General features: G+C 27.2%; 4 protein-coding genes across 7 annotated transcripts in view; 3 read left to right on the forward strand and 1 right to left on the reverse strand.

Moving 5' to 3' along the window:
• Positions 1–3,717, forward strand: LOC105846508 (four and a half LIM domains protein 2). Its single transcript, XM_065791611.1, has 5 exons — positions 1–19; positions 282–329; positions 1,092–1,200; positions 2,464–2,649; positions 3,381–3,717. Exons 2-5 carry the CDS (start codon positions 321–323, stop codon positions 3,617–3,619), a joined length of 543 nt encoding a protein of 180 aa, XP_065647683.1. The 5' UTR covers positions 1–19; positions 282–320; the 3' UTR covers positions 3,620–3,717.
• Positions 3,718–10,340: 6,623 nt separating this feature from the next.
• On the forward strand, positions 10,341–13,390 carry LOC136076212 (uncharacterized). Its single transcript, XM_065789686.1, has 2 exons — positions 10,341–11,462; positions 11,687–13,390. The coding sequence occupies exons 1-2, from the start codon at positions 10,341–10,343 to the stop codon at positions 13,388–13,390; spliced, it is 2,826 nt and encodes a 941-aa protein (XP_065645758.1).
• Positions 13,391–18,704: 5,314 nt separating this feature from the next.
• Positions 18,705–24,434, reverse strand: part of LOC100209341 (transcriptional adapter 1) — a 32,169-nt gene continuing 26,439 nt past the window's right edge. For 2 of the 4 annotated variants that reach the window (XM_065791613.1, XM_065791614.1), the window contains 9 exons: positions 22,987–23,183; positions 22,843–22,879; positions 21,718–21,841; positions 21,007–21,098; positions 20,874–20,925; positions 19,860–20,008; positions 19,222–19,361; positions 19,026–19,152; positions 18,705–18,885 (listed from right to left, as the gene is read on the reverse strand). In XM_065791613.1, coding sequence (XP_065647685.1) covers positions 18,715–18,885; positions 19,026–19,152; positions 19,222–19,361; positions 19,860–20,008; positions 20,874–20,925; positions 21,007–21,098; positions 21,718–21,841; positions 22,843–22,879; positions 22,987–23,048 — 954 coding nt within the window. In that variant the 5' untranslated portion in view covers positions 23,049–23,183 and the 3' untranslated portion in view covers positions 18,705–18,714. Of the gene's footprint in view, positions 18,886–19,025; positions 19,153–19,221; positions 19,362–19,859; positions 20,009–20,873; positions 20,926–21,006; positions 21,099–21,717; positions 21,842–22,842; positions 22,880–22,966; positions 23,184–24,434 lie in introns of all 4 variants that reach the window. The other 2 variants (XM_065791615.1, XM_065791616.1) reach the window with 2 other exon arrangements.
• LOC136077083 (uncharacterized) overlaps positions 24,316–24,434 on the forward strand; it is a 19,774-nt gene continuing 19,655 nt past the window's right edge. Inside the window, exon 1 of the mRNA XM_065791612.1 lies at positions 24,316–24,427. The gene's annotated coding sequence lies outside the window, so the exon portion shown is untranslated. The remainder of the gene's footprint in view (positions 24,428–24,434) is intronic.

Genomic DNA, 24,434 nt, shown 5'->3' on the forward strand with positions numbered 1-24,434 from the left:
TTTTATATTAATAAAATAGGTAAAATGCTAATTTTTAGAATTTCTTTTAAAGAAACAATTTTATTTCCTAATTGTTGCAGACGTCAATCCATTTTAATTGAAGTATAAATACGTTAATTTTGAAGTTATTAAAAAGCTTCAAATACGAGTCAATTTCGAGGCATAGTTACGGAAATTTCTTTATAATTGCCTATTGTGATTTGATAGACAAATGGGATGGTTGCATAGGCGAGGAAAATCAATAAAAAGGTGAAATTTAGCAAAAGTTAATATTTTTTTAGGTAAGATAGAGTACAAGTAAAGAGCTGAAGACTTTCAGAATGCCAGACGTAAGTATATATGTTTATATATATATATGCATATACTTTTATATACACGCATATATATACATATATGTACATATATATACATATATGTACATAAATATATATATATATATATATATGTACATACATATATATAAATATATGTATATATATGTGTGTATATAAAAGTATATGCATATATATATATAAATATATATATATTTATATATATAATATATGCATATATATATATATACATATGTATATATATATATATATATATATATATATATATATATATATATATATATATATATATATATGTATACATACATATATATATATATATACATATATTACATATACGTATATATATATATATAAATATATATGTACATACATATATATAAATATATGTATATATATATATATGTGTGTGTATATAAAAATATATGCATATATATATATTTATATATATATATATACATACATACATACATACATACATACATACATACATACGTACACACACACACACACACACACACACACACACACACACACACACACACACACACACACACACACACACACACACACACACACACACACACACACACACACACACACACACACACACACACACACACACACAATCACACAATCACACAATCACACAATCACACAATCACACACACACACACACACACACATACACATACATAAATGCGTGTGTGTGTACGTGTGCTTGTGTAAGTATGCATGCATATAATCTTTTTTATACAGAATTGTGAAGCATGCCACAATGCAATTAGAGATACCACAGTCACATTTGAAAAAAAAACTTTTCATCCAGAATGTTTTGTTTGCCATCAGTGCAGAAAACAGTTATCAGGTACTGAAAATTTATTTTTCAAATTTATCAATTTCGGTTTAACAAAATTTTTTAAAGCTTATAATCTTAAAACAAAATTTGTTTATAAATTTAACAGTAAAAATTTGACAAGTTTAGTCGATTATAACAAATATATATGAAGTAAATCGTGTATTTTAATTATAACTGTTATATTGAACATTCTCATAATACATATTCACGTTTTATGATGTCATTTTATTCTAAGGGTTTGTGATGTCATTTTATTCTATGTGAAGCTAAACCCAATGCTGTGTAAACATATGTTAAAAACAAAGCAAAAAAATTTTAATCGCACGTGATGAATTTTACAAACAAAGAATCATTTCATGAACGAACATTAAACTTAATGTTAGTTAATGCCAAATATATCCTGGAACAAAAATAAGAGATTATGCGGAATATTTAGGTTTTTCATGAATAAATATAATGAATTCACGGAGAATGTTGACAAGTTTAGCTCACATTATATGTTAAAAATGGGCGTTGTGCGCGCATAAGATTATTTTTTTGCTTATAATTTAGCATAATATAAAAAATTCTTATCCTTAGAGCTAGGAGTTTAAACGCTATACTCACAAACATAGGTCATATTAGACAAAAATGTCAATAAAAAGATAAAAAAATACTTAATAACGAGGTTGAACCCTATACGATTAGTATCCTACCCTGTGGGCACAAGACATGAAAAAGACGTGTTTTAAACGTCTTTTGAATGTTTTAGACGTCTTTAGAATTTCTCTAGGTCCTGTGCCCACTGGGTAGTAATACATTTGTGTTTCTCAATATTTTTGTCATTTAAATTTTATTAAATTTTTTTACTCAAGTATAAGTTTATGTCTTTAAGTGGCAAAAACTGGGAAAGTTTAAACTGTGCGATAATTAATATTAATAAACAAAGAATAAAATTGGCGACGAATACAAAGCATTTATTAAATAAATAAACTTCCTTTAAGTCTAATCTCTCAAACGAATTATTTAACCAGCTTAGTGATTTTTACAAAACAATTAATGGTATTGTTTGAATAACATGATATTACTAAAGTTAAAAAATTTAAACTTTTGTAAGTTTGTTTATCCAGAACAAACTATATAATCTATGTTAGTTTATTGAACGTGTACTTTTTGTTTGTTTGCTGAATTAACTTTGTAATATTTATAATTCTATTTGTCTCATTTTTTTTTCTTATGTTTTTATAAAATGATAATATGTTCAAAAACTTACTGATGATTTATTATTTTTAGGCAAATCTATTTTTAAGCACGAAGGTCACAATTACGACCAAGATTGTTATGCTCTTTTTCATGCCAAGAAATGCGCCGTTTGCTACCATCCTTTGACCGACACTAATGTCAAATACGTAACGTATGACGGAAAATCTTTTCACCCAGATTGCTTCCTATGTGCTAAATGCAAGAAAACATTGCAAGGTAAAGAGTTCTACATTAAAGGAGACGACAAAATATGCAAAAGTTGTAATTAAATGTTATTACGCTACATTTAATTTCATGAGAATGTACAATAATTACATTATATTAAACACTTCGTTTCTGATATAACATAATTGTTTTTCCTAATTCCCAATGGCATTTTAAAAATCAAAAAAATGTGACTCAGTAATTAACGCACGCTTTCTGTTTCTAACAAAATGTAAGATAAAAATATTGTTAACTAAACACTATTGAATGCTAGACAAGTATTGATAACTAGACTCAACTAAAACGATTTCTTTTATATTCCTTCGTATTATTTTGTTTTAAATCAAAGTGTAATTTGTTTCTCGTCTTGTACAGGAACTTTTGCCGTTTTTGCTGTTTATATTTTTGTACGGGAACTTTTTTCGCACCCTGTATATATATATATATATATATATATATATATATATATATATATATATATATATATATATATATATATATATATATATATAGCTTAAAAATAGAATGCATAAATATAAAGTATATATACATTTATAATATACAAACAGCATATACTTGTGCATAATTTTGAAATTTAAGTAAAACAAAACAAAATACATAATTTTATGAAAAGCGTTTCTTAAGTTTTGATGTATTAATAGACTTTTTTGACATCTAACATTTTTAGCACAATACAAAAAGACAATGAAACAGTTTTGCATATCTATTTTTCATTTGTTTAGGTAAGGCTATTTACAAGCACGAGTCTGATAACTACTGTAAAGATTGCTACAGCACAGCTCATGCAAGAAAATGCGGAAAATGCCACCAATCTTTGGTCGAGGCTAACGTCAAATACGTCACATATGATGACCAAGCCTTTCATCCTCACTGCTTCTTATGCACAAAATGTCAAAAGTCTTTGCAAGGTGAAGAATTTTATATTGTAGACCATGATAAAGTTTGCACAGAGTGCTATTGAAACGCAAGATATTAAAAGAGGTTTATTTATAAAACATATAGGATTTTAAAAATAATATAACTAAACGATATATATCGCAAAATATAACTAATATGAAACGTTGTTTTTTTTTACTTGAACCATAATTAACTTCACCATCCTTTTTTTTTTTTTCTTTGCAAAAAACATTTTAGCAATGAAATGAACTGTGATCCATTAATGCAAAATGTCAATTGAAATAATTAATCAATTGGTAGGAATTTAAAATTAATTTTAAAATGTTGAGTGAACTTTTAATGGGAAACATTTTTTCATTTGAGTTTTTTACAATAGACGGAAAATCTAATTAAGAATTTGCGAAAACAAAAATAATTATTACAAAATATTTATTTCTTAAAATTAGTTTTACAACATGCTTTATTTGCTCGGATTCATGATTTTTTAAACTAAAGTCGGTTACCATTATAATCAATAAGAAAAATAATTAAGTTTTTTCTTATTTGGGGAACAACAAAAATGGAAGAGGAAACTATTTTACATAAGAAAATAATCAAAAAGATTAATATATAATTAGGAAATAAACGCATAGATTATTTTCATCAAATATTGGTCGATCTACGCGAGATATTACGTTTTTTTTAGTTTTTATTAAAAAACTAAATAATAATAATTTAATATTCCATTATTAAGTAACTATAATATTCCATAATATTCCAATTCCTTATTTTTTAACATAATAAAATAAAAAACTCTCATTGACCGTATTTTTAGTTTATTATTTAAAATTTATTTTATATGTACATATCACTTTAAAGTGCAAAATGATACACCATAAAAAACTTTTACCGCCACAAAAATATAGTTGGATGACATTTTTTATCTTCAAACTATAATTTTGTAAAAGTTCTCGTGTAGGTCAACTTCATAAACAAATATCAATGTTACAGTAGTTAAGATACAACTGACTGGACAACAGCAATCATTTTTTAATAATAGCAATCATTTTATAAAAAAATTATTATTAAAAAATATTTTTGAAACTATTATCAAAAAAATACATTTTTTTCATTTTTAGTTAAAAAAGGTTGTTTTTTTAATATTTTTTTGAAATTTCTTTAAAATAATAATTTTTTAATAAAGTTATTATTAAGTTTGAAATTTTAATATAATTTTGCTTCTTTTGAGACCCAACATGACATACCTTTGAACAACTTTTTTTTTAATAATAGGGACCCATTAAATTTTCAGAGTATTTCTGAAATGAATGGACAACTTTTGCACAGCCAGGCTAAATGAGTTCTAAAAAAAACTAAAATTCACCGCACCCTAATAAAAAATTTAAAAAAACAATGACTAAGGCTCCGTTAAGCTTAGGTTGGCGGTTTGGTGTCGTTAAATTGAAACACGTATGAGTGTCACTTTGAATTTAAAGTGTGAATATATTTGAAGTAGAATAATTACTAATATAAAATTAATAATTAAGTATTAATTAAAATAAAAAACAAAAAAAGTAATCAAATGCAACGCATGAGATAACAATAAAGATAAAAACCAGGCTGTATAATTGGGAAAAAAAAACCGCTTTAACGAACGTCTGTCAACCTGGGTTAACAGACGTTAACATAACTTGATATTTTTGTGTTCGCTATATTTTAATAATTCAAGTTTACGCTATTCACAAATGCAAACGTAAAGGTTTATGCAAACGAACTCAATACATGAGTTCGTTATAAAAGCTGAGTTAAGGAAACAAAAAAAAAGAGCTTATTTATTTTTCACTATAAAAAGAAAGAGAAGTTAATTTCTGTGATGAAAATATAAATGTTTTTAAAATGACTGTTCCCCTTCCAAATGACTTCCAAAAAACTGACCTGTTTTGTTTCAACCTAAAAATTTTTGCTAAAATTAATAAAAAAATAAGATTTTTTTTATTTCAAACCGTTATTAAATTATTTCATTTCATTTTTTGTTTAAACTAGTTTTTGCATCAGATCTGGCTGACCACCTGGCACCTTATAGTTTTTAAGTGATTCATTTTCTGTTTTTATTAAGTTGTTCTGAAGTATTTCTCATCAATATGTAAAAGCATTGAAAAAGTTAAAGATATTTTGAAGCTAAATAAAAAATTCTAAAGTATTTCTACAACAGTCCACAGCGCATCCACCATCAAAATTTAAAGAGAGTGCCAAGCATGGTACAAATGTAGCTAAATGATTAACTTCTTTAATGCAAGCTTGAAGCCCTGTATACCTACCAGACATGTTAGACCCATTGTAATCATAATCACGACTATTGTTTATATCGAATCCATGCAATTCTAAAACTAAAAATATAGAATCTGCTAATTCTTCAGATTTACGCCCAGAGTTGGATAAAAACTCTAAAATTTCTATACAGGACAGCCATTCTTTTGAACACACCGAAAAATGAACACAGTTAATCTACACGGCTAATATCAGAAGTAGAATTAATACTGATGGAAAAATATTTAGCTTTCTTCATTTCTTTCACCATTTGTTGTATAAAATTATCTGCCATTATACCTATGAACTGCTTATTAATATTAAAAAATAGGTTCGATCCTCTAAAAAAGATAGGATCCTCTATAAAAGGGTCAAACTGAGCAACGTGACTTTTTTTTACCAAATCAACGTTTTCGCACGAATAATTCGCGCATAGTTATGTATAATTAGCAAGTGGACTATGATTGCTTTTTGAATGATACTTTCTTCTGCCAACCATACACATTTATAATTTTTATAAAGATGAATTTCCAATGATAATATTCTCGTTTAAAAAAAATAATACGCGCACGTATACTTGTAGGCAGAAAAGTAAATAATTTGAAATTTTGCCTCAAAACTTGAATATATATAGTAGGTCTATCAGTCGATCTATGATTTCGACATGATAATAATATAAACATTTTCGTAAAAAAATGTAAAAATTACTATTTAACAACATTCTAAGATTCTAATATTCTGACGGCTGGCGCCCTTTCAAAACTTGGCACCTGGAACCAAAGCCCCCTATGACCCCTCTCTCTCCGTAAATACGTCTCTGGAAAAGGGTTAATCTTCTTTTCTTGTTAACCTAGTTACATCTTAAGATTTATTATCTTGACATTGTTTAAAAAATGTTATTGGTCATGTTTTTAAAGAAGAAAGTTTTAGAGTTTAATATAGGCAAAGATTATTGAGTAATAAGATGTTTTAAGAGTTGACGGACAGAGCACCTCGTTAAGTATTAATGATTTATTTTTAGAAATCGGTTATTAAAAGATTTTTGAAGCATATCATTTTGATATTTAAACATGAATAACAAGTTTTGGAACACGTTTAACTCATTGACATTAGGAGCTTTAATTTCCCGGAGTAAAGGCTTGGAGTGGGCGTATTTATGCACATTACATATAATTCTACTGGCTTGTTTTTGTTTATATATTTATATATACACACACACACATATATGTATATATATATATATATATATATATATATATATATATATATATATATATATATATATATATATATATATATATATATATATATATATATTTCAATGCTGAAGAGCACGTTCTTGCCCAAGTAATATTACAACAACTTATGTAACTATGGATAAAAGAGTAGTTCAAATTCTACACAAAAAAGTCTATACCAATGTTGCGTCACAAGTTAAAATCTACAAAACAACCCAATACTGAATATTATATTTGTAAAAATTACAAATCTTAGAAAGAAAATCCCCTGTGAAACCATTAACTTAAAATGAACTTAGAAAAGTATTTATTAGTTACATTTATATTAACTGTATTTGTGGCCGGCTTAGTATCTTCAATGATTTCTCAATGTTTGTATTTGTAATTTGTGTAGAAATGAATAAAAATATGTAAAATGTGTAAAAATTTGAACAACGCCCTACATTTGCGGTTATAAAGCACACTTGTATTTGATGTGAAGGTCATTCAATGGTAATGCTTGTTAATCGGTAATACTTGTTGAATAATGCTTTTAAAAAATGGATAATAAAACTTAAGTAGCCAAGTAAAACACATTTAAAGGCTGCAACAACATGAAGTTATTTGTTGTCTAAATGATTATTCAAACCGTTAACGCCCTTGAAGAGCTCAACGTTTTTTTTGCGAACTGATATATGAATGAAATCTGTGCTCCCCGTAACTTTATTCTACTTTCGTTTCTTCAGCTTTATCTTCAATTCAGACACTATTATGTACATAAAAAAAATCAAGCCCACATAACAAATTAAAACATGTAATGACTAGTTACTAGAGTTGCGTATTTACTTCTTAGTAGGTAATACTATCTTACACACACACACTAAAAAAATATTTAGAATTTTGATATTACTGCACTTCATCTTGATACTATGTTGGAAACTTTTCAGCAAATTTTATTTGGCGTTGTTATTGTCAACAATAACAAAGCATAATGTTAATGATTGAAGTGCTGCACCAATTGATTATTGAAGTGCTACACCATTTGACATTATTTTTTCATAGTTTTCCCTCGATTTTTAGCATTATATGTAATAGTGTAAATAGCATTTCTTATAATGACATACTCCCTCCGAAATACTGATTTAATATCAAGTTGTTGTTTTTATAAAAATATGAGGAAATGTTTTTACAACAACTTTTTTCAATTATTACATTGAACTCAAATCAAACAGTATTTTGGAACAGAAGGAACATGCAAAGATGTTGCAAAGTTTTATGATCTTTATGTTTTAAATGAGACTCGCCAGAATACTACAAATAGCTGGGATAATGTTGTGACAGGTAATGAAAAAAGATATGTTACAAAAATTAAAAAAAAAAAGACAAAGAATTGATGGTATTTACAGCACCGTTTCAAATTTTTATCTTTTTTCTTTTTTGCAGTATTTTATTAAATAGAAACAGTCTTATCATGACCAAACTTTATAGTAATTCAGACACCGGTATTCTTCAAGTGGATTTTGTCTAAAATTTCAACTTAGTGGCAAGATAAAGATTAGTCAGCACGTTGGTGTAAGAAGAAAATAAATTTCTACAGCTACATTTTTTTAATCAAAATTCCTATTTATCAACTGTCATATTTTAAATTATTTAAATCGTTTGAAAGAATCTTTTGTTGCATTACTATTGTTCATAAGTTAATGTAATGTTTATGTTATATCAAGTGCGAAAATGCCAAATAAAATATGGCATAAATATTCCCTTCGTTCCGATTTGCATTCAACGTAAAAAATTTATTGTTTATAAATTATATTGTTTATAAATTATATAAATTATTTTATACAATGAAAATCAAATAAAAAGTATTAATAAAATATATGGAATATACGGAATAAAATATACGGAAAAAAACACAAACTGAAACTTTTTTAGTCCCTGTGTAATAAGAAGAGATTTATTTCAGAAAAAAATACAAAAAACAAGTTTTTATTTTTGATGTATTTAAACTTTATGTTATATGGCACCAAGACAAATTGGTGAGTTGTTTTTAACAATACAGTCGAGTAACAATATTGTAGAGAACTATATAATAAATGTAGAGGAAATTTGTTCCCATCCAAAGGAAGTCATTATCAATGGGCTTTCGCAGTTTAAAGAGGCTGAAGTTTTTAAATTAAGAGTCGAATTGTTTACAGAAATATTAGAGCGTTTTGACATGGAGCAGTTCTCGTTGCTAAACATTATTCTAGACGCAGAAGACCCAGTGAAAAAAAATCTTAGAAAGCGGTATAAGATAATAACGTGTCTTGATGATATTTATCTGATGTCGATTACTATAGCGGAAAATCAACTCCATAAGGACTTCAATAAATTGCTTTCTAACTCCAAACAAGTTAGTCCACAAATTTATCAATCATCAGATATAAATATGACATCGATCTTAAAAGAAATTATCGATCGCTTAAAGGCATTACAATCGGAAAATAAAAAAATCATGGCAGATTTGCATTTATTACAGGAAAAATACGACGCATTACAAAAAACAAATAGCGAAATTGTGAAAATTCAATGTGCGTCACAATCTGTTAACGCAAGTAACAGTAAACCACAAGAAGTTTTAAAATCTATTGTTTCAAATTCAATAAATTATCATTCCGCAAACCAAATAAATACACTGCAAGATGTTCCTGTATGCTCCATTGCAGAGGATTCTAGTTTGAAAGTTGATTGTAGAAATAAAAGTAGAGATTCCTACGCAACCGTGGTTAAATTGCTTAAGCCTGAACCGCAAAAAGAAAACGAATTTATAGCAGACTATCAAGATTTCAAAGTGATAGGAAAAAATAATAGAGTCATAAATAGCCAAATAGATAAGCAGAGGATAAAACCCGTCTTTGGTAATAAAGTCGTTAACAACAGAAACTCGATTGCAGGGCAACGTATTATTCGAGAGTCTTATATATTTGTAGGCGGTGTTTGTAATTCCTTATCTGAAGAAGATCTTTCAAACTACATGAATAAAGAAATTGGTATTACGCCATTAGACATTAAGCTTAACAGAGAAAACATGTACAACCGATCCTTCAAAGTGAAAATTAAAAGTAGCGAAAAAGGAATGGTACTTAAACCCGATGTTTGGGATAATAACATTATTGTCAAACCGTTTAGAATGCACCGTGAAACACTATCAATCAAAAAAACACATCAAAATATTGAAAAACAATTGCCACAATTCTTAAATCACTCTACATCATTCATGCAACAATCAAATTATAAATCATAATGGGAAAAAAAGAATTAAATTTAACTAATACAATATTAACACTTTGTGCGTTTAACTGTCAAAGTTTTAAATCGAACTCGTATTATATCTCTAAATTATTAAAGTATTTCGATATTATTTTTATTTCGGAGCACTGGCTGCTAAACATCGAGAGTTTTCTGTTAGATAATGTTGCATTACTAACACATAATGTTATCTTTCATGCGGCAGAAAAAAATACACACGGTAGACCGTATGGAGGAAACGCATTCTTTATTAAAAAAGGTATGTCGTCTTTTCATATAATACATGAGGATGAAAACATTCTTGCAATAAAAGGCACAATAAACAAGCGTCATTTAATTTTTATTGGGGTTTACCTTTCATGCTGTCGTAACAATAATGAATCGTACGATAAATATTCTTCTCAACTACATACAATTACTTCAATCATGAACAACTATGAGGATGAAGCAGAATGTATTATATCTGGAGATTTTCAGTCATTTCCTTATAAAATATATGATTTAGAATTTCGTAACAACAAAACACGAACCAATCTTTCAAAACATCTCACAAACTTTATTAAATCAAATGAGTTGGTTTTTGTCGATATAGTCAATGGTGCTGGTCCTACCTACACCTATCAACATAAAACTCTTTTAAATTCTTCTTACATTGACCATATAGCATCTTCAAAAAATACAGAACTATGTTTTACAAATTGTCAAGTTATTCCCCCTTCACCGTTTAATAATAGTGATCACCTTCCGATATCCACAAGTATCAACCTTAGAGGTAGCAGCTTATCTAACGAAATAAATAATACAATGAAAAAGTATGATTCAGTTCCAAAACATGCATGGAAGAATGAAAAGTTTATTGATTTTTATAATCATAATCTATCTATAGCTTTTAGCAATTACACATTTATAGATGAAAAAATAGAAGCAGAAATTAAAATCACATGTTCCAAAATCAAAAATGCAGCTCTCTTGGCAGTTAAACAGTGTTTTGGACAACAAGTGACATGTAAGTATTCAAAATCTTGGTGGACATCAGAGCTTAAAAGATGTAAAGATAACCTATCCTTTCACTATAAGCAATGGCAAAAATCCGATTATAACAAGTCAGTAGAATGCGTAGTCTACAAAAGATATATCTATTCCCGAAAAAACTTCCGTAAAGCTGTTAAAGCAGCACATAACAAAAAAATCTACGAAAAAACTAAAAATATCGAATATCTACGCAATACTAATCCTCAAAAGTTTTGGGACAATATTCGCAAAATAAAAAACAAAAAGAATACTCGACTCTTTACAATTAATAAATTGCAAAACAAAAATGAAATCGTTGAAGAATTTAGCCATCACTTTCAAAAATACTTAATACGCCGCAATGTACAAATAAAGAATTTAATCCTCAACAAATTCCACATATAAGTAAAGAGCCTAATTCAAAGTTTATTTCAACAGCTGATATTGAAAAATGTATTTTAAATCTTAAAAATAATAAATCTTACGATTGTTTTGGAATAAGTGCTGAACATCTTAAAAACTCTCGCAGTAACAATCTTCTAATGTTACTCGCTTCTTTTTACAACAGCATGTTAACAAATGGAAAGGTTCCCAAATATTTATCAACAGCCACAATTATTCCATTAGTTAAGTCTTATAAAACATCACTGGAAAATCCAAATAACTACAGAGGAATCAGCATTCTACCTATTTTTACGAAACTTCTCGAATATCTTATTGTACACATATGTCCAGATATCACTGAGAGTCATTCACATCAATTTGGGTTTAAAAAAAATAGCTCTACCCTTCACGCAGAATTTCTTCTGAGTGAAACAATAAAACACTATAATCATAACAATTCACCTGTATATATATGCAGTTTAGATGCTAACAAAGCTTTTGATAGTTGTAACTGGGATTTACTATTTGAGAAACTATATTATCAGAAAAAAATCCCACTATCGGTAGTTCATACCATTTCATCGTTATATCGGTCAGGTACTGCTAATGTATCATATCTTGGATGCACATCAGAAGAGTTTAGGTTGTCTCAGGGAGTTCGACAAGGGTCCATACTTTCGCCTCATCTTTACAATATTTATACTGAAAATCTTTTAGAGAAAATTGTCTCAGAATCCAAAGTAGGAACTTCAATAAACGGAGTATACACTGGTGTCATTGCGTATGCAGATGATATAATTTTGCAAAGTTCAACTATATCTGGTCTTCAAAATCTTATTAACATCGTCCAAAAGTATGTAATATCAAACTTTATCAAACTAAATGCAGAAAAAACGGAATTTTTAATATCTGGAGTAAGCTCGATCATCAATAACGTGATTTATGTTAACGATGCTCCTATTAAGTTTCAAAGCAATTTAAAACATCTTGGTTTCCTTTGGGATAATAAGAACAAAAATATGACGGCAACACTCCAAAAAACGAATATAAATGAAAGGATAACGCAATTTTTATCTGTTGCAAAAGCACTTATAAGAAACGGAATTCGCTTCTGCCAGCCTGCTACGATTATTTATTTATTTAATTCCCTAGCTATTCCAACGCTATTATACGGACTAGAACTGGGTGGTTGCAACAATAAGTTTCTACAGAATATTGATAAAGTTGGACGATCTGTCTTAAAATCATTTTTTAATATTTCTAAGCATAGTAAAAATTACCTCCATTCTTTTTTCAAAGTAGACTCTGTATCGAACATTCTTATTTATAACAAATTAAACTTATTTATCAGGCTACTTAATGACCCCATATGTTACTCCATTATAATGACTCAGTTGCCGTGTATAAATAACCAAAGTTTATTTGTTGGTGAGATATGGCTAATATGCAAGCAATTTGGTATTAATATGCTGCAATGTATGATCGAGGGCAATAAAATTAAAACTGCACGCCCTAAGGAAGTGTTAGATGCCAATATCACCGCAATTTTAAAACAATCTGTCCAATTATGGAATTTAAAGGAACAAAGACTTATATTTAGAACTTTGATGGAAGAAAATATTCCAAGAACAGTACAAGAATACACATAGCATTTTCTTTATTTGTTTTTTTACCTACAATTTATGTAATTATTGGGTGTTTAAAAGAATATATATATATATATATATATGTTCTAGTAAAAAAAAAATAACAACAATTTTTCCAATGATTATTTACGTTGAATGCAAATCAGAACAGTTTTTCGGAACGGAGAAAATAAGTAAAATAATTATATGTTCAAGGTCCTAGATTTTTAAATAAATATAAGTTTTTTTAACAATTAATTTTTAATCAAGAATATATATCTATTTTTGAAGTCAAAAAAGAGATTTAAAATTTTTTTTATTTGAGATAATTTAAATTAACTCAAATAAAAATTTGAGATGATTTGAAGCATTTCTAGAGGTTGCACAAGATCCTTAAACATCAGACAGTTCCTATTATTAACAATTTTTTTTTTCAAAAGTATATTACGTTGGGTCTCAAAGAAAAATGTTATAAAAAATTCAAAAATAATAAAATTTTATATAAAAACACAAACTAAATAAATTCTTTCTATCTAATTTTTAAGCCAGTTTCTTTTGAGACCCAATACGATATACCGTAAGATTGGGTGGCTTTGGCCCTATGGGATGACTTTAGCCCAAGCAAAATTTTTGTTTAAAAATGGTTTAAAATCGATACCACAAGGTATGCCGGTTAATGTTTAGTAGCAAATTGTGGGAAATTTATTATTTATTTAGTCTAACTTAGTTTACTTAACTCGAGTCTTTGTGATATTATTGTAAGTTGCACTTTAGAAGAAGCACCTAAAATCCGAATTTTTTTAGGTGTGTAAACTTTTACATCGATAACAGTACCTGGAAAAGGCTTTTTATTGGAATATACACTGAATTAATTTTAAACCATTAGTGTTTGATTCTATCTTGTTTTGAAAGCTTAACAGTTTATTACTTTTTTGCAATTGAGATTAAAAAAAAATAGGTTGTCTTTGGCCCACTACATAGGGTGACATTGGCCCGGGCTAAAGTCACCCCATGTATTAGAGTAAACCTTTTTTAGTGATCATTTATAGATATTATGGTAGTTACTATGTTGGAATGAAAAATGTTCCAGTTTTTTCAAAAATTTAAGAAAGAATAATGTACAACCGAATCTACTCATATCTTGTTGAAAATAAAATTCTATACGAAAACCAATTTGGTTTCAAAAAAAATAATTCAACCAAGCATGCCATTCTTCAACTAACGCGCAATATAACTGATTCTTTTAAAGACTCTTGTTTTACACTAGGAGTGTTTATTGATTTGTCTAAGGCATTTGATACTGTCAATCATCAAATTCTGTTAAAAAAACTAATATCATATGGTATTAAAGATAAAACCCTATTATGGTTTGAAAGTTATCTTACTAACCGTAAACAGTTTGTTTACAATAAAGATTCTATATCTCATCTATTAATGAATATAACATGTGGTGTTCCACAAGGATCCATACTTGGTCCACTTATTTTTTTAATATACATAAATGATCTTCATAAATCATCAAACTTAACAACAATAAATTTTGCAGATGACACTAACTTGTTTTTGTCTCATAAAGATGCTATGCTATGCTATGCTATGCTATTTACTAATATGACAAATGAATTAAAAAAAGTATCCGTTTGGTTTAAACAAAATAGATTGTCTCTAAATATAGAAAAAACTAAATGGACACTTTTTTATCCACCTTCAAAAAAACAGAAACTGCCTCATATCATGCCAGACCTTTTAATTGATAATATAATAATAAAAAGAGAAAAAGTTACTAAGTTTCTTGGAGTATATATTGATGAGAATCTATCTTGGAGAAATCATATTGATAATACCTCCAATAAAATCGCTAAATGCATCGGAATTCTCTATAAAGTAAGAAATGTATTATGTAAACACCAGTTAACACAATTATATTATTCATTTATACATTGTCATATAAACTACGCGAATATTATATGGGGAAGCACTCATAGAACAAAACTAAAATCTCTTTACCTTCATCAGAAACACGCAGCTCGCGCAATAAATTTTAAAAATCGGTTTTTTCATACAAAACAACTTTTTAAAGAAATGAATATTTTAAATGTTCATCAACAAAATGTCTTTAACATTTTATGTTTCATGTTTAAATGTAGAGAAAATTTGTTGCCAAACGTATTACAAAATCTTTATTGTATGAAACCTAAAAACAAATATAATCTTCGAATTAATAACAATCTTATTGCCCCTTTTTGCCATAAAAGCAAAAACCAGTTTTTTGTTTCTTATCGAGGTCCTTATCTCTGGAACAAAACAGTCTTACCAAATTTTGATTTTTCTACCCAACTGACTTTTGCCTCATTCATTATTTCACTTAAGACATTGTATTTTTATCAAAAATTAACCATATAATGTAAAGGGCTTCATGACAAGATCCACATGATCTTATAGAAGTCCTGTCGTTACTAATGTAAAAATTGTAAAATATAATTGGTTATTGTAATATTTTTAAACGGCAAAATATTAAAGAAAAGAAAAAAAAAGAAAGAAAAAAAATGTTGTAGTAGTAATGCAATAGAAAATCAGTATAACAGTTTGTATTAGTAAATAGCGAAATTTGTTTAGTTCTTAGTTTAAATATACCACAAAATTACAAGCCAAATCGTGGAAAAAGAAAATATGTTACTTATACTTAAGAACAGTTAGACAATTTATTAAAAGATTTAAAGAATGGTTTAATTACTCAACGACAAGCAGCTTTGAAATACGATATACCAAGATCAACATTAAAAAATAAAATAAAACAGACATATCCTAAAATGTATCAAAAGAAGAAGACATGTTTAAGGCATATGCGATAAAATCATCTGAGTTTGGTTTTCCTGTTGATAAATATGATTTAAGATGCATAGTAAAAGGGTATTTAAAGAAAAAAGGCGTCGTTATACCTCAGTTCAAAATAATTTTCCAGGTGGCGATTGGATTCGATCTTTTTTAAAAAGAAATCCAGAACTCACAGTAAGATTTGCAAGCAACATAAAGCGAAAGAGAGCAGAAATAGGAACGACTGTGATTGATAACTACTTTATAAATCTATCAAATGAAATAAGTAATATATCACTTGATAATATATGGAATTATGATGAAACCAATCTCAGTGATGATCCAGGTAAAAAAAAAAGAATTAACAAAGCGTGGATGTAATTATCCTGAACGCATAATTAGTTCTACAAAGACCTCGTTCTCTGTAATGTTTTGTGGCAATGCTAATGGTGAATTGCTACCAACTTATGTTGTTTACAAAGCTGAGTCGTTATGGAATACATGGATGGAACATGGGCCACCAAAAGCACGTTATAACAGATCAAAAAATGGTTGGTTTGACTCAACATGTTTTGAGGACTGGTTTTTCTCTTTACTTCTTCCAAGACTTAAGAAGGCTCAAGGAAGAAGTGTCATTATAGGTGATAACGTATCTTCACATTTGAGCATTGCAGTATTGGATGCATGTCAAAGCAATAACATAGGATTTGAGGCATTACCAGCAAACTCTACACATCTCACGCAGCCATTAGATGTTGCCTACTTTAGACCTATGAAGATTAACTGGCGCAAAATATTATGTGAATGGAAGGAGAAAGGAAAAGGAAGGAGAGTTGCTTCACTTCCTAAAGATGAATTTCCTAGACTTTTAGACCGTTTAATTACCAACTTAAATGAACATGGGAATGATAACCTTAGAGCTGGTTTTCGCAAAACTGGAATTTTTCCATTAGACAAGTCTCAAGTGCTTTCACGACTACCATGTTGTAATGTAGGTTTAGACTCAACTACTGATTTAGTAAGCCAATCATTTTTAGATCATTTATGTAAGTCGCTGGATGATCCCTCAGATGGTTCTAAAAAACCAAAGCGACGTAAAGTATGTGCTGTCCCAGGTAAAAGCTTATGTTCAACAGATATATCATCTTGTGTTATAAATGAAAATAATAGATTAAATTCAAATAATGTAGATACACCTATCAGTATTATAAATACAATCGAGACCAACAACATTGACTTTGCTGGCCCAAGTACAAATACTGGAACTACTGAGACTTCAAATCTAATTTTTGCGGATGTAAGTTCAGTCGTAGAAAGTCATACAGAATCTTTAGATCATTCAGCATTAGGCAAAAAGAACTTTCAAAATATTGATAAAACAAAAAATGTTTGTAAAAAGGAGAAATTGTGAAATCTTGTAGAGAATTGTTGTAATTGTTAAATGCAATGGAGAGTTAAATCCTGGACAGGTTTGTTTATTTATTTTGAATTATTTATATTTAGCTAATCAATTAGTAAACTTTATAACTAATTATTTTAATAACTAATATTATTTAATGTAACTAAATAATAATTTTAAAGTAACTTTCGAAATTTTTTTTTCTGCAGTTGAAAAAATGGAGCAGAAATTACTATTATGAAAAAAATGGACTTAACTGGAAATGGTCACTACCAGCAGTGCAACTTTTTTTTCCCCAGTCTGAAATAGTCTATTTTATTGAGGAACCAAAGAAAATTTCGAAAAGAGGAATTTATTCAGTTCCAGAACTTTTTCACTAAATTTTTTAAAACATTTTTGTTTTTTGTCATTTTTGTTTACTTTATACCTAAACTGTTTTGTTTACTTGGTACCTATACTTGTTTAGTTTGTACCTATATTTTATTTACTGTATACAAGAACTTTGTTACTAAATCTTTTTTTGTAAATTTATTTTCTTTGCCTAAATATTTTTGTTTTTATTGTTGTTTTGCTTCCTTTAGTCCCTTTTTACAGGGTTGGGCCAAAGTCACCCTAACACACAGGGCGACTTTGACCCACCATTTAAAGCACCCAAAAGATACTTCAGGTAAATAATTTTCAAATGGGAGACAGAGAGTTCTAACTGTCCCTTCTATGTACTTCTAATAGTACTTAGTGTTTGAGGAAATAACTTTTGTGGATTTCATGCAATAGACATTAAGGTGCAAAATGGGCCAAAATGGCACCCAACAAAATGGGCCAAAATGGCACCCAATCTTACGGTACTTTTGAAAAAAAAACCTGTCTAATGATCTTGTACAATAATCTGTCTAAAGATCTTGTACAACCTATAAAAGTGCTTTAAATCACCTCAAACTTTTATCAAACTACTTGTTTTACCAAACTAACTTGTTTTATTAGATGGATAAGAGTAGGGGGTTCCTTTGTACATCTTTTGGAAATATATATATATATATATATATATATATATATATATATATATATATATATATATATATATATATATATATATATATATATATATATAACTTTAAAAGAAAGACGTTATTTGTAGCTAAACTCTTAAACTATGTTGCTGTTTTAATTTCTCGTGTAATTTTTGTGTTTCAATAATATATGTCCGATTTTGAACAACTTCATCGCATCCTGGGTACCATAGTTCATTAAAGATGCGTTCCATGCAACCAGCGCGAACAGTATGCGAAGGAATAGAACTCCTGTATGCCTAAACACAAGTTTTAATTAAAAAAAAAAATTATACAAATAAAATTATTTAAGATAAATAAATATGAAAACACAAAGCAAAAACCTATAAATAAAATAAATTGAGAACACGAAGCTTAAGGAAATGAAAAATACATTTACCTGAATCGTATCTCTTAGATCAAATAACGAGATTGGAGCAACGACTGATGTTGCAGGGTCACTTGCAGCAATTTTTGAATAAGCTCCGGCCTCTGCCATATCACACGTGCGAATTTTTTTAGCTTTACTATACAAAGATAAAATTAGGCAAAACAATTTTTAAAAATGGAAAATAATTTTAGGATAAAGAAAATACCTCTCGTATCGTTTTTCCTCGTTACCCATTTCAGATTCAGGGCTATTTACTCCAAAGCAATATCGAAAATGACTTCCTGATCTTATGGCTGAACCCTTTCTACGGATAACGCATAGCGACAATATATTTTTTAACTGAGCCTAAAAATGTTTAACAATTTATTTCAATTAAAATAGTATTAATCATGAAAACCTTTTTTCAATGTTGCAACAATCAGTCGACAAAAATCGTGCAATATGCGAGTGACATGTTTAACGAACGTCGCTTTTTTTTGTCGTCGATTTTGAATAAATCAACTTATAAAACTGAAGTATTGATCAACTTACATATACAATATCGCTAACCAGTGACATTTCGTCAGCCGAGAACCAAAAGGCTGTATGTCCACTTTTTGTGTTTCCGAGAAAAACAATTTTTAATAATTAAATTGTAAAGACTTTCTGCCAGAAGGTCCGACTAATTTTTTAAATATTTATAAAAGTTGTACCATTATTGAGACTAGATTTATTGGACACATACCCTATTGATTGTTGAATATTTATTGATAATAAACAGAAAAAATTATAACAAATACCAAGTTTAAAAAAAAAGGTTTTCTAAATTTCAATAAAATATTTATCTCATTAATTAGTAATCACCTCTAATGCAGATGCTAATAGTGGAGCAGAATCGTCAGCAATTGTTTCTAAGCCTACATCCCATGCACCGAGAAACAAACGCCCTTGTAGCGTTGCAATATCTGGTAATACTAATTCCTGAGAGCATAACACAAAATCCTGATGTGCACCTTGAGATTTTATAAATATATTTATATAGTTTACAAATAATTTATTCTGAATTTATTTATTCTACTTTTAATATTGTATTTTAAAAAGAACAACTTAAAAGACAAATTAAAAAGAACAACTTAGAAGACAAATTAAAAAGAACAACTTAGAAGACACATTAAAAAGAACAACTTAGAAGACACATTAAAAAGAACAACTTAAAAGACATATTAAAAAGAACAACTTAGAAGACACATTATAAAGAACAACTTAGAAGACACATTAAAAAGAACAACTTAGAGGATACGTAAAATGTGAAGAGGTTAAAGCATATATAACACATATTAAAGAAGAATTAAAAAGTTATCTATTATAAAGTTTCTTAAATGCCACTTGAAGAATAAGAAAAAAAACTTGAGTAAAAATTTTAAAGAAAAGTAAAAAATTTATTACCCTAAACAGCAACCGACACGAGCCAATATAAATAAAAACAATAAAAAATAATAGAAAATACTTTTTTATTAAATACAATTTTTACTTATTATTTATCATGATATAAATTTTAAAAAATGTATATATATATTTGTGTGTGTGTGTATATATATATATATATATATGCAATATGCAAAAATGCGAGTGACATGTTTAAAAAATATATAGTCACATGTTTAAAAAATATATATAGATGTATATATATATATATATATATATATATATATATATATATATATATATATATATATATATATATATATATATAGATATATATATATATATATATATATATATATATATATATATATGTATATATATATATATATATATATACACACATATATGCACGCACACAAAGTTATTTTAAACAGTTATTAAAAAAGGAGATTACCTTTGAGGAAATTGGTGAAATATGCTCCGTAGGATCGCAGTGCCGAAAGCCCTAAAAATATTTACAACAAACACAACAATTTACAAAAATACAATAACAACAACAAAAAAAAAGCATAACAAATAAATTTACAGTGGTAAGCAAACCAGGGTCTGCTTTTTTAACTCGAGGTTTATGATGTAGGTGTTTTGAAGTGTTCCTTTGCGAAGATTTGCTTTGCAAAGCTAAAAACAATATATATTAGAATAACATTAATATGTTTATGCTAAGTTTCTTATCAAAATAGGAAGCATTCAATAACAAAAGACAACCGAATACTATACAAATAATATAAAATATTATTAAGTAAATATAAGTATTATATATGTTACACAATGGTTGTTGTGATGTACCATTTGTACAACAGGTCTTTTAAATATTCAATTTATCTTTATACCCAAATATTTTGCATTTAAATATTTAGTACACAAAGTTAGCGATGTTTTGTTCGCGCTTTTGATTGTAAAAAATATTATCAAATCATCTTTGCAGCTTTTCACGCGTTTTAATTATTTTATAATGCCATCAACGCCAATATTGAATGGCGTCAACGTCAGTTTTGAACAATTTTAAACATCTGTTTTATATAAAAATATTGTTTTAACGTGAAGATATATATATATATATATATATATATATATATATATATATATATATATATATATATATATATATATATATATATATATATACATATAAATTTATATTTTTAAATGATGGATAAATGAGAAACATTTTTTTCATTATTTGACTCACAAGCCACAAAGATTCTAGTTTTTTAAACATGTTGATAAATTTAATTACTAGGAGCACTGGCAGCTTGTCTCTGGCATTTTGAAAGTATCGAAAGAATAAACTGGTTATGATAATTGATTTTCCCCGGACCAAGCAGTTCAAAAGCTTGTGTATCAAACTCGTCTTTTGTTATCTAAAAAAAATAAATCTTTTTAAATTTTTTTAAATTTAAAGTTCATTTCTATATTTGATATAATAACATCATGTTGATGCATGGCACACAAAGTATTGTTTGTAAATTTGATAATTCAAATATGTGGTTCAAATGATAAACTTATGTTCGTGTGGTGTAAACGAAAAGTTTATTATCGTATGATTTAGACGATAAGTTTATTAAATTGCTTCCCATCATGTCATTCAAATATAATTAGTACGGAAGTGTATCCGCATTAAAATGTTTTACGACAATAAACAAACTAACAATAAAAGAATAAAGATTTTTAAACTATACAACATTACTGCTCGACTTTTATACGTTGACATTACATTTAGACTACTCAAATAATTTTACAAAGATCAAAAGATGTTTTCTAAATAGAATATATATTAGACATAGTTTCATTTGTGCTTTATACTCTATTTGTGACTAAGAAAAAAGTTGTACTTTGACGCATTACATTCGCCATTTTTACACATTTTATATGATATTTGAATGGTAATGAATATTGTATGGTAAATCCGCTAAGTATTACATTTTTAAATTAATTTGTAATAAATGTACTAGTAGTGTCAACGTTTAAAAGCCCGCAATCTTTAATTTAACCAAAAATTAAAATAGCGTTTTAAGTTCACCAACTCCTACTTTTTAATTAAATTTAGCGTTGCATAATTTATAGACGATCCCTAAACAATAACCATACCTTGCTTTGCAAAAAAAAAAAAAAGTGGTTTTCCGGTTAGATTATTTGATTTACTAATAAATTCAACTTATTAAATATTTATTATTATTATTATCATTATATTATTACTATTATATTATTATTATTACATTATTATTATATATTTATTCTCATTATAACACAATTTTCTCTTAAAAATAAAAATTTTTAAAGGTCACAACTTAAAAAAGCTTTTTGGACAAAATGAAAAAAAAAGAAAACAAACGAATATATCAAATAGAGTATACTTAGCAACCTTTTGTTTGTACCATAATTTCATGTTACACCAATATCTAAAAAAAAAAGATCTTTTCTTTGAATGGAAATAAAATTAGTTGGAAAAAAATTAAGAAACTATGCACATATTGAGATTAAAAAACCTTCTATCCTTTCTTCTTACTTTTCAGCACATGTACCCAATGCCTCCAGTAGCTTCCTGCGAGCTGTTTCAACGTCAACCATTTACATACCATTAACATATAATATTTTAGTTTCTAATAAAAATTTATCGCGTAGTTTATTTTCCAAGAGAATCAACCAAAGTTTGTGGGTTAAGATAATCAAAACAAAAACATCGCAAAAACCAAAAAACAAAACCTTAAAATATAATTTGAACAATCATGATTTCTAGAAGTAAATATTTTAAAATTAATATGTTTGCAAAAACGATTAAAACCATATCACTAAGGAAATTAAAAAAGCTATAATAAATTTGACGTGAAAATAAAAATACATAATTAATAAATAATTTAAAAGATTCGATTTTAAGAATTTTCGCGGAAATAAGACAATTAAATAGATTCTGTTCCAAATAACCTCATTAAAAATATAATTAAAATGGTATTAAATATTTATTTCATATTTCAATTGATGCACCATCAATACATTTCAAAAAGTAAGTTCAAATTTGTGTTTTTTTTTATAATTCAATGAATATATAGTACAACTTTTTGATTGATTGTAGTTCAACATAATTGCAAGAAACTGCTTTTTTTTAATTTAATCAAAATAATTTAAAAATTATTTCATTTAAACAAACAATAATAAGAAACGTATGCACCATGGTTAATTAAAATCCAGGGACGCAAAAATTCAAATTTTTATTTCTTATAATAGTATAACAAGTAATATATATTATAGCAATATAATAATCAATATAGTAATAAAATAATGTATATCAGTAAAATAAATTATTTTTGTTATGTTAATTATGTATGACATAAATAAAGCAACAATATTTTTTTAAATTTAGTAGGCTAAAAATATTTCAAAATTAGTAGACTAAAAATAAAGTTGATATGTTGATAGAATATCATATTTTAACTCGAATATATATACCGAATATCGAATATATTGAATATATCGAATATATATCGAATATCGAATATATTTCGATAATTCGATAATATCGAATTTTGAAACTAGAACTATCAATTATAATGTTATAAAATTAATATAATTCGAAAAGAATTATATTAATTTTATAACATTATAATTCAATTTTAGTTTTTACCACTGCTGTGCAGTGGTAAAAAATAAAATTGTGCATACATAATATCTAAATATTATATATTTAGGAAAATTAAATATTTAATATAAATACTCATGTAAATATAATTATATAAAGAATTATATTTACGCTCAAAATTTTTACACAATAAAATTTGTTAATAATAATTTAAAAAATAATAAAATGAATTGTTTTTAAAATGTATTAATTTTCAGGGAATGGATAAAAGATATGGTGAGAAAATTCTGTTCTTATGGTTTTTAATAATAAATAAAACAGAGGAGCGTGGAATAGTATATCCAACCATTATTTGGGATCCACGAAATCCATTGTAAGTA

The sequence above is a fragment of the Hydra vulgaris genome, chromosome 02 (genome assembly GCF_038396675.1).
Source record: "Hydra vulgaris chromosome 02, alternate assembly HydraT2T_AEP".
NCBI lineage: Eukaryota > Metazoa > Cnidaria > Hydrozoa > Anthoathecata > Hydridae > Hydra > Hydra vulgaris.